The sequence below is a fragment of the Anopheles marshallii genome, chromosome X, assembly GCF_943734725.1.
Source record: "Anopheles marshallii chromosome X, idAnoMarsDA_429_01, whole genome shotgun sequence".
Taxonomy (NCBI): Eukaryota; Metazoa; Arthropoda; class Insecta; order Diptera; family Culicidae; genus Anopheles; species Anopheles marshallii.
In genome coordinates, this window is record NC_071325.1 from 4,926,051 (window position 1) to 4,936,859 (window position 10,809).

The 10,809-nt window shown below is 44.3% G+C and overlaps 2 protein-coding genes across 2 annotated transcripts; one reads left to right on the forward strand and one right to left on the reverse strand.

Annotated features, from left to right (window-relative positions):
• On the forward strand, positions 1 to 6,487 carry LOC128714022 (centrosomal protein of 162 kDa). Its single transcript, XM_053808901.1, has 6 exons — positions 1 to 420; positions 3,448 to 4,058; positions 4,134 to 4,348; positions 4,742 to 5,565; positions 5,647 to 5,808; positions 6,296 to 6,487. Exons 1-6 carry the CDS (start codon positions 1 to 3, stop codon positions 6,485 to 6,487), a joined length of 2,424 nt encoding a protein of 807 aa, XP_053664876.1.
• On the reverse strand, positions 508 to 2,211 carry LOC128714033 (carboxypeptidase B-like). Its single transcript, XM_053808913.1, has 4 exons — positions 1,968 to 2,211; positions 1,701 to 1,889; positions 828 to 1,495; positions 508 to 750 (listed from the first exon to the last, which is right to left on the reverse strand). Exons 1-4 carry the CDS (start codon positions 2,209 to 2,211, stop codon positions 508 to 510), a joined length of 1,344 nt encoding a protein of 447 aa, XP_053664888.1.
• Positions 6,488 to 10,809: the final 4,322 nt, after the last annotated feature.

The following is a 10,809-nucleotide window of genomic DNA, read 5'->3' on the forward strand; positions in this document are numbered from 1 at the left end:
ATGTCCGCGCAATTGAACGGCATCGGACGGTGGTCGGCAAACAAAGCGAAGCGCCACCAACAGCCAGCGCAACCGTGCGGCGACAGTGAGGAATCGTCGCTGGATGAATTTCTCGAACACGAGCTTCTTTGCTGGCTGAACGAGGATAAACCGATCGGCGAGGAGATAGCGACCATCCGACCGGAACTGTACGGTGAGCTAAACCACTTGTTCGGGGTAGCGAACGACGCAGACAACCGGTGCGTGGAGGACATACTGGCTGAGGCGGAGCGATTGATGCTGCAGGATCCGCACGGTACGGACGCGGAACCTGCCGTACAATCGCCGATGGGGTGGGGCGAACTGCTACTGCCCGAGATGGACCCTTCGCCAAACCGTGACGCCCTATACCTGCAAACAGTAAGCCCGGACTGTGTGAAGGTAGTTATTTGTAGCTTCCGTTTTATTTGTTTCAGCCTTGTGTAAGGGGATTTTGGATGTTTCGGTCGTGGTGTGACGACACCCATGTTACAGTTTGGCCACTTCCTGTGCAATAATGTCGACGAACTGGACGGCTTCGTCGCCGGTGGGTTTAATTTGGTTCGCGGGCAGTACAAACCCATACCGACCGGTATCACGCAACTCGACCGTGTAGGCGTACTTGATGTTAAGGGCACCGCGTGCCCAATCATCCGAACCACCTGCCGCCGGGTAGAGTGTGCTACCAGAAGGTCCGACCGTGTACCGTGAACCGCTCGCTTGCAGCATTTGCTAAAGCAATGAGTGAAGAGATAGAGAGAGGGTTCTTGATTGTAAAGGTACAGTCGAAAAGAGAAGCCGCTATTTACCTCAGCGGCCGCATCGCCAACTCGCTTCAAATCGGTATGGTCCGGTGGGACAACCCGATCGTACCCCCACGGGTACAGGATATACTGCCCGTAGCTGTGGAACGTCAGGAAAGCTTTCCAATCCGCCGCCGACGACTGCATGAACTCGCTGACCGCTTTCGTTTCCGGCTCGGAGAATGGACCCGATCCGCAAAAGATTTCCGAGCACGGCTGTTTGGACGTACCCTGGCCACCCCATTTGTAGCCGTAATTACGGTTAAGATCAACCCCGGCACACGGTCCATACTGGAGCCCGCCCCGATTTTTGCGCCACAACCGATCGTATTGGTGCGAATGCTCGTACCCGTCCGGATTGTGCACCGGCAGGATGTACCAGTCAATGTTGCGTAGGTGGTCCGGCTGATTATCCCAATCCTCCACCAGCTCGTTCGCGATGTACGTAACGGTGGCTGGGCTTATCCATTCCCGCGCATGTATACCACCATCCATCCAGATCGCTTTGTTGGACGGGTTACCGTTGGAGATGCGCAGCACCTTCAATTCCCGGCCCTGCACACTTTTACCGATTGATTTGGTGCTGCAAAGATCTGGATAGGTTTGTGCGAGGTAGTCCATCCAGTCGTAGATGTCCGACAGCCTGTGATAAGCCGTCCACGTCATGCGGTGACCTGGTGATGGTGTGGCAATGTTTACATAAATCGATAAAAAGACTCGGCAAGAAGTGGTATTCTAGAGTTCATGCGGACGTCCACATTACATCGATAATTCTACATATTCCACTTGATCTTGAACGTGAAAAGAGCCTTATACTCCTTAACCTTATGGGGAAAGTCGTAGACATTAGGAAAAGAAACACATTGGACCATTGCTTACCGTTCCGGTTTTCCCACAACTCGGTCTCTTCTAAAGATGGGTTCTCGGTGTCGATTGCTCGCTGCATATCCTCGATCACCACCACGAACGGGATGTTAGCCGCCCGGAGGAAACATTCTGCCTTCCGGATCTGCTGCCCCCGTACAAAGATATCAACCGAGGTGGCATTGTAGTTCCACATGGACGCATCTGCGGGTTAGTTGTTGCGGATAACAGATGTTTGAGATAGAAGCGTACGAAAACAGTACCCCCACAGCGGGAACCAACCGTATCGATCCTGCAGCTCAGCGACGGCATTCTTCTTCGGTTGATCGTCGTAAGCGATGCGCCACAGCTGGGCACCATCGTATTTGACCGGTTGAGTTGTTGAGGTGGCATCGGTTCGGGTGGCCGGCTGATCAGCAGCCTCCTTAATGGCGGGAATCTCCGGAAGCGTGTGTCCGGTGCAGCACTGTAGTAGCAGCAAAACCAACAAACCAACCATTGTATGGTTTGACAATAACCGGTTCATGTTTGTTTAACTGTCTATAGCTATGTAACTTCACCACGGTGGAATTCTTCAGGGGTTGTTATTGTTTTGTAACTCGATTGCACAAAATTTGGATTGATGTCGTTTCTTTCCGATCACGTTATGGTGTCTCACCCGGGGAGGCTTCGACTTCAAACTGTCTGGCTCCGGTGACGGCGTACGGGCCTTATAAGGTCTGATCCGTCCCTGTTTGTTCAGGGACAGGGTGAAGTGCGGGATGAGCATCAGGCAGTTTTAAAGAGGAGGCATAAAAAGGAACGTATAAAAGCACAGCACACCACATAGCCGCATAGCATGTAAAAGACGAGTCATGCTGGTTCTGGTTGGATCATGAGAAGCATGCGTGTGTGGGTGTGTGGGCTCACTACTTTCTTTCGCCCGGTTCCATTCCCGCGAACGTATGGGGGCCGAGAGTGCGAGAGTCCCGTTGGCTTTCGGGTTTTGTTCTGTGTCGTGTGTTCTTTGCACGCGCGCGCAACAGAAAAGATGGCAACCTCGCCTGAATCTAGGCCAAGCCGGATACCGCAACACAAGAACGGCGACGCAAACGCAATTGAAGTACCACGGGCCAATGGTATGGGTAGGTACCAGTCGATCAAGAAAGGAAGGAGGGAGGAGGGGGGGGGGGGAGTATGGTGTGTGTGTGTGTGTGTACTTATGAATTCCAATCATGCTCAAAACCACCGCCAGGCAAAGGTAAATCGATCTCCGCTACATCTGGGACCTGTATCGATTTGATAATTGACTGTATAGAAAGGCTTGAAGAAGAATTGTTACGGCGTTTGATTGTATTCTAGCTGTATCGATTGAAGAAATGCTAAAACATGCAAGATATTTCTGGTGCATAATAATTACATGTATTCTTAACAAAAAAGATATATTTTGGTGACATGACATGAGAGCAGCGAGGACTTTCAAACAAGACCTTTAAGCTATGCTTCAAATTTATCAATTATAAGTGAATTTTTTGAATGTTACGCTATTAGTGAGATTTTCGACGAGGCGCCTGTTGGTTAAAAAAAATGCCAGGCACCGTTGGAAAGATAATCGGATGCACTTACACATTGAAGTTAAAACAAATATGTTTGTATGTTAAATATGTTTAAAGTATAATTCCCTTTGTAAAGGCCAATTGGTGTAAAACTTCTGAAGAATTTATTGTAGTAGAGAAGAACCGTACAGTAATCATTTCCCTTCTCTCTGGTTTTTTTGTTCTAGGTGCTAGATGTTGGTTGTCGTGGTACTTACAATGACACAATCGATAGTAGACCCCAGTCACAAACAATGGACACATCAAAACCATCCAACCTTATCGTACCAACGCTGGACGAAAGTTGTGCGACCGCCAACATACCCGTAGCGAAAAGTACACCAACACCAGCCTGCACGCCCCGGCAGCGACGACACCTCGATCAACCGCCACCTATCAAACCCATGGAGGAAACGCAGCAGGAGTCACCACGCAACCAATGCGGGCATAATCGCGCCCTGAAGCAGACAGCAAACTGCAGCAGTAACTCCCCGGCATTGGCGGATCGCCGGCAGGTTATGTGTGACAGGTCAACGCAACCGTCACCCACGCCTGAGAACGACGAACCAAGCGATGAGTACGCGAGCTGGTCGAAGGAACGGCTACTGGAGGGTAAGATTACCGAGCTGCAGGAACGGCTGAAGGATACCGAGGAACGGTACCAGAGTTTGAAGCTGCAGTACGACACCCTGTCGCAGGTGCATCGGACGTTGCGTGAGAATTATGGTGCGATGCAGGAGGAGAGTGAAAAGCTGCAGTTCGATATACAGCATCTGACCAAGTGTGCCGACGTGTTAAGGTGGGATGAAACTGCATTAAGAATTTATTTCGGTTTACAGAATTTTACCCGAGTTCTTTTCCCTATTTGTTCCAGGTCTGAATTGCAATCCGCCCGCTGTGATCGCGATTCTGCCATTGAGCTGCAGAAAATTTTACAATCCGAGCTGGATGAATCGCGAAAGGAGAAGAAGAAGCTACAGGACAGCGGGGAAAAGGACACAAAAACGATACAGGACCTGCAGCGACAGTGCCGGGAGATGGAACGCATACTGATGCGTAAAAATCCCGACTCCATCTCAGCCTTAATCGGTATGAGCCTGAAGCATTTTTATTCCTTTGATTCTTTCAGGCTGTTGGCAATAATATCTCACCACGGTGATTTATAGAGTTACATAATCAACAGTTAACACCTCAATTGAGTTATTGCAGATATATAACACGGGGAAGGTTGAGTAAGGTTGAGTTATTCAACTCTCCACAGCCGCTTAATTATCGTTGGATAGTAGTTAGATGTATTGTTGTTGGAGCTCACTCACGAGTTTTATTACTCGGGGATTATTTCAATTGATGAGTTTCAAATGTTAGGAATAGTTCTGTAGATTGAAGTTTTGGTGATTTAAAATCATTCACTCACTAGTCAGATCTAACTTAGCCTTCTACAGTTTCTACCAATATTTACAAACATACTTTTGATTCTTCTAGTGGCAAGCAAATCACCCACGGGGAAGCCCGAATCGGACGGTTCCACCTCCACCACCTGCCGGCTGCTGGAGCAGCGTATCGCTCAGCTAGAGTCGGACGCGAAAAAGCAGGATGCCAAGGCGCAAGGTATATTGGCCGATGTGCAGGCCCGCTTTAACTCGGTGCAGGCAAAGTATGAAACGCATATAGCCGATCTCGAGATGCAGGTGCTCAGCCTGCAGGAGATCAATTCGAAGCTGAACGAAAAGATCATTCGCCAAATGGAGGAGCTTGCCAGCATTAGCAGCCATGCGGCCGGTGCCACCGCCGGTGGTCTGCCGGTGGTGAAAGCCACCAGCGCCGCACGCTTCACGCAAACCGAAACCGCCGAGGAGGCTCCGGAATGTCGGGGCCGGCGGCGCGAACCAGCTAGTGTTAAAGTGCGCTCTATTTTAGTGCAGACGGATGTAACCGGGACGGTGGATGCGATCGTTACGCGGCAGCCCAATGCGAAGCGTGCCCAGGCACAGGGCAAGGAGGACGCCCATCTGCTGGCCACCATTCGCGGCATGCGGGTCGATCTCGCCATCAAGGAAAAGGCAGTCCAGCGGCTAACGCGCGAAGTCGATGAGTGTAAGAAAACGATCAAAAAGTTGCAGAAAAAGAAGGAACCACCGGTGTTGGGGCGGTGTGACAGTGGTCGGTCACCGGTAAAGGTGCGGAACAAGGTGGCGGACAGCTGTGCGGATAGCCCGGACAGTGGTGGACCACTTCGCGATGCCCAGTCCAAGGTAAAAATTCTCGAGCTGGACTACAAAGCGTTGCAGGACAAACGATTGCAAGATGTAAGTGTATCTGCTCGGGGGGTGATTCTTCTGTTGGGAAAGCTGTATCATTAACGTTTGCTGTTTGGTTAATTGTTCTAGCTGAAAACTTTACAAGCCGCCCACGAAAAAGAGCTAGCATCCTGCCATGAATCGATACGCTTTCTGCAGCAGCGGCTGGCCGAAAGTGAAGAAGAGCTGCTCCAGCGTAAGGATAAGCAACGACCGAACCATAGTAACGATTATTACGGACTGAAGGCAAAGGTATAGCTGCGTGTTTGTGTGGTGGTGGTGGTGATGGTGGAACAGATGCTTGAGGAACAATTTCATCGTTAAGACCATCCGCCATACCAACAAAACAAAAACCGCCCATAATCCATCCACGAGCCCGCATAGTCAAATTTGCTAGCTGTAACGCCATTTTGTATCTGTTTTGTGTTTGTTTTTGGATGTACGCCTTTCGCAAACACACCCACATTTGTGCTTTCGCTTAATGCCTTCTGCTAGAAACATACTGAATTGTTTATATTAAATCAATCTTTTCTTTCTCTTTTTTTTCTCTATCTTTCTCTCTCCCTTTCTCTCTTTTGTATGTCGAAAAATAATGTAATCGTGTTTTAATATCTGTTTTTGTACTCGCGTAAACTTTGTTTTCATGCCGATTTCACTTTCAAAAATGTTTACCCTCAATCTTACACACTATGTTAACAATTTGTCCCTTTATGTTGTTGTTTGAAACATGGCACGCTAGCGAAAGCACACATTGAAACGGGTTACACCACGGCATGGGCAAATCTTGGCCCGGAAATGTTGGCTATCAGCCGGCCATAGTCGACACTGTAAAGCGTTAGTTCAGCATATGCTGAAGGATGAGTTTCACTGTACCAAGTCGAATGTGCGGCTGCGACAGCAGTCCGGTGCTGACAATAAGCTACAATTGTAATTATCTAAATCCGATCAAAAACCTAAAAAAATGCTTATAGGGAGAGACAGAGAGAGATGTGCCCCTGCCAGGGTTGAACAAAATTATTAAATGTTATGGGTAGCCATTAGGATATCTGGTCAGGCTGCGTCCAAAATATCTATAACCGCGGTAGTAAAGTTATACACCGAAAAACTTACCGTATTTTAGCGATTGTGCAGTAGTTAAACACGTTTGTAGTGATAGAAACATCGTTAAAATACGGTCCCGTCCTGTTGCACCTGCTGAATTTGTATAGTTTTTTTCTTCTCTTCTGTTTTGCTTGTCTATTTTGGTTGCTTTTAGTCGACCGAATTAGTTTGCGATCATTACTTATTTCTCATCCGTAATCGCAGCATCCAGCGTGTTAGATCCAGTGCAATTAGAAGGGAGCGTCGTAAAGAGAATTATTAATATGCTAATTGCTATTTCTTTATTTCTCTTTCTCTCTTTTTCTTTCTCACTATCACTTCGTACAATTCGACGCTGGAAATTGTATGTCCGTACCAATGTGCAACGATGGAAAATGATTTGTACGTTTTTGCTATGTTTCTTCCTCTCTAGGTCGCATACTTAGAACGGCGCCATACCGAGCGTGAGCAACGTCTTCTGATGTTGGTAGAAGCGTTAAGCAAATAATTGTTCCGCTCGGGTCGGCGTTCGTGCGTTGATGCGGTCAATGTTGGATGTTGGCTTATATGTGGGTTGTACTACCGCGTAAACCGATTCATTCTAGTCAATGCAATCGTCACCCGCCCGTAAGGCGCCACAAGGCCCTTGAAGGACTTGCGGTTGCGCGATCTCAATTTAGGTGCTACGGCATCCAGATATTCGTTAAATAAGTGTATTTATGCGCCTTGTGTGACTGCGTGTTTTAAAGTTTGGCGTGTTCTTAAGCAGGGTGATACTACCATCGAATGGTTGTCTCTAGCTGTTGAAGAAATTCCCCAAAAAAAAAGAAACGAATAGAGTACATTTTAATTAGAATAATGTATTAATATTTTGCAACTTTCAACTAAAACCAACACAATGGGACGGAAATGGCAAATTATTAGCATTACAATAAGATTTAATTTAATGCCGAATCATTAGTAGAGTACACCTTTTCCAGTATCAGGCTAGTAATCGTTATACACAGTGTCTAGTTTCTGTAGGTGCGCTGCAGGATTATTTATCGAGCATTTATTAGGCCCCAATGGGGCGTTGGTCAACGTCATGCAAAACACATCGGCTGACCCAGCTCGTTAAAATGCTTTAAAAGGGAAAGAAGACAGCGGAAGTAGTGAACGCGTGAAGGGCTAAGACTGAGGGTCGGGTTTTCCAAAATTATTAAAAAATGTTTTGTTTTTAGTTTGTTGGGACTTAATTAGTTACTCTTCACGACAAAATGTTCTCACAGGGCGGCTACAGAAACTAGCAACAGTGTATGCCAGTGTTATTGAATCTTGAATCTTTCGAGAAGAGTTATTCATATGAATCTTTAGCGAGGAGTCATTCGAATCGAGGAATCGACTCTAAACATATTCATAAGTCCTCAAAGATGGATGAATCCTAATTGATTCATGATCAGAACTTCGCAGTAGTTCGTATAATAAGTCTTAATTCACAAGGCTAAAACCATAACAAAGGTGACACATCATGGTTCTTTCAAGATTTATGAACTTTTGAGGATCCATTAATCTATGAGGCTTTATGGAACTTTGAGGATTTTTCAATTATTGAGGATTTGTGAAATTTCAGAATAGAGATTCAGAGTTATTCAGACTATTTAATAATTCATTCTATTTAATGAATCTGATTCAGAATCCGACTCAACACTAGCGTATACATTGATTGATATAGAACGGTAATTCCGGCATTATTTATTCTCAAATGTTTTACCAAGGTGTGGGAACGGAAGTGTTGTAGAAAGGCAATACAACGGATGGCAAATATATTTGATACTCTTTCTTTATTTCAAAACACCACAGCAATTACATTTATAAGTAAATCCGAGAATCATCTGATCACTATCACTTATTTACAATTACAGCCTATTCGTAATTCATGCGTTCCCCTTGTTGGTTTGATGCCTTTTTTATAATATTTATTACATTTCATGTGTATATGTATATTTCCCGCACATTGAAGCGGTGATACCCCAGTGCAGACAGCGCGCCATGGGTTTTTAGAGGTTTGCAAAATTTGTAATCCGATGAAGTAAGTGGTTTTTATCAGTGAAAGTTAAAAGAACACATTTGTGCTCGTTCCAATAACAAAAAGACTAGAAATGAATAATAGGTGGGAATAATGCGAATCAAGAAATTCCACTGGGAAAATAAGACACGTTAGCAGCCGTAGTTGTATAAAAATTTGGAATAGACCAATAAAGCGACAAGTAGACAGAAATTATCACAATTTAATTAAATTCAAATTTGTTACATTAACTTGCGAAACCAAAGTAATTGTTCGGAATTTGGGGGGAGTGGGAAGAATGAGATTGTCTAGTCAACTGTTTGAAATAAAAACCGTTTCTCCACCCGCAAGGTGTAACGCCCATTTTGGTTTAGTACTGCCACTACAAACAGATTTTTCGTGTTCATTATGTCATGACAGTTTAATAGTCCTTTTTTTTGTTTATTTACCACACAAATACAATCCAATATAATATCCAGTAACTATACGAAAGCAGCATTTCTGAAAAAAACAATACAATTTTGGCTACCGTATGTCGTAGAAATTACTATACGGGACTGTTTTATTTTATTACACATACTTGTTTAGTTATTATTACACCACATAAAAATGCATTTGATTAGCTATGTAAGCTTCCATTCCCTCCCGACAACAGCTGTAAAGCAATTTGCACCTTTTTGCTTTGAGGAGGAACATTTAGGCCTTTTTGTTCTGTTTGCGGTAGAACACTTGCGTACATACAATGTTACATACAGTAACATAAAAGTCTGTACAATTATTTCACTCTATGCTATGTTCTTCAATACACTATAGTCCATTCATACGCATTCATTCATCTCCGCTTGCTTTACATTCCATTCGTTCTGTTCATTCATACATAGTTTCTTTTGTTTTTCTGGTTCAACAACCGGCAATAGTAACCAGTTTAGCGAGGACAATTTTCCACGCTTTACCTAATTGCGGGGAAATGTACGCTTCCCAACGCCGCTTTATACATTTATACCGTTTTTCTTTTTCAAATATACTTCTTTCATACATACAATTTAATTCCACTAATGGTTGCTCATTGTATAACTGCGACTTGTGCAAATTATTATTCTACCATAACTTAATCCATGTTAGTTCCGTTTCTAATTTCATCTATCCCCTCCCCCGATGTCAGTTATTGTTGCTTAACATAATCCATGTGAGTTCCGTTTCACCCTTTCCCCTCAAAGAGACTTTGATTTATTTGAAACACATACCTAAATAAGAGAAATATACAATGCGTTAAACTTCTTCCCACAGTCGTTGCTGGACATTAAAACACGTCCTCCATTACTGTGGGAATCCCATCAGTCGCTTTCTATTTTTTCTGTGAGGTGGAAGCTGAAATATACCGTTCTGAACACCCATATGCGATGATAAGTTGGATGAGTAGTTTTGCAGTAAAGTAAATACGCCGGAATTTCTAATTTCAACAAAACATTGTATTGAAATGATGAAAAAAAAGCAGCGAATGTTTGTCACAATTTGTTAGCACTTAATTTGCCTAAGCAGAGCTTGAGCTTGATGTGTTGCAAGGGTGAATAATAAACTTTCCAAAAGTGCCAGCCAATGCCAACCACAGTCTTGTTAGAAAATTCTGAAACTAAAAGAGTAAAATTTACAATTATTTTTTCTTATTTCATTAGTAACTGAGCGTATTGCTTAAATCTCGATTGTGGTACCGTAAAATTTAAAGCAATACGGTCAGGCAACCGTTAATGAAATCTAGAAAATAATGTTAAAACATTCCTACATACATGTCATTAATATTTCAATCATACGCCATCATCATCAATCAGTTTCTTGTAGATCAATTACTTCAATAACACAATAACATCTGAAACAGAAAAAAATCACATGGTGTTAATGTTAATCATTAGGTTAGATGCTAGTAATTAGGTTAATTGTTAGTAACGTGAGTCTATCGCGACATCCAACATCATCAAGTCCATGCGCACACAAACACAACTTAGCACATAAATACGACGGGCTTAGCCGTACAACTAAATTAATTCTAACAGCTGCAATTGTCCGCCGCACACTGCCTTTTCTCGACCAACGATCACTAGAGCCATCCATCGATCACTAGAGCACGAGGTTGA

What these genes read in the sequence shown, in the direction of transcription:
- LOC128714022 (XM_053808901.1), top strand. Translation starts at nt 1, where the DNA reads ATGTCCGCGCAATTGAACGGCATCGGACGGTGGTCGGCAAACAAAGCG. An exon ending in CTCCATCTCAGCCTTAATCG is followed by an intron (nt 4,349 to 4,741) that starts GTATGAGCCTGA and finishes TGATTCTTCTAG; the next exon opens with TGGCAAGCAAATCACCCACG. An exon ending in AGGACAAACGATTGCAAGAT is followed by an intron (nt 5,566 to 5,646) that starts GTAAGTGTATCT and finishes TAATTGTTCTAG; the next exon opens with CTGAAAACTTTACAAGCCGC.
- LOC128714033 (XM_053808913.1), bottom strand. Translation starts at nt 2,211, where the DNA reads ATGAACCGGTTATTGTCAAACCATACAATGGTTGGTTTGTTGGTTTTG. An exon ending in TGAGCTGCAGGATCGATACG is followed by an intron (nt 1,890 to 1,967) that starts GTTGGTTCCCGC and finishes ACTAACCCGCAG; the next exon opens with ATGCGTCCATGTGGAACTAC. An exon ending in TTGGCGATGCGGCCGCTGAG is followed by an intron (nt 751 to 827) that starts GTAAATAGCGGC and finishes TCATTGCTTTAG; the next exon opens with CAAATGCTGCAAGCGAGCGG.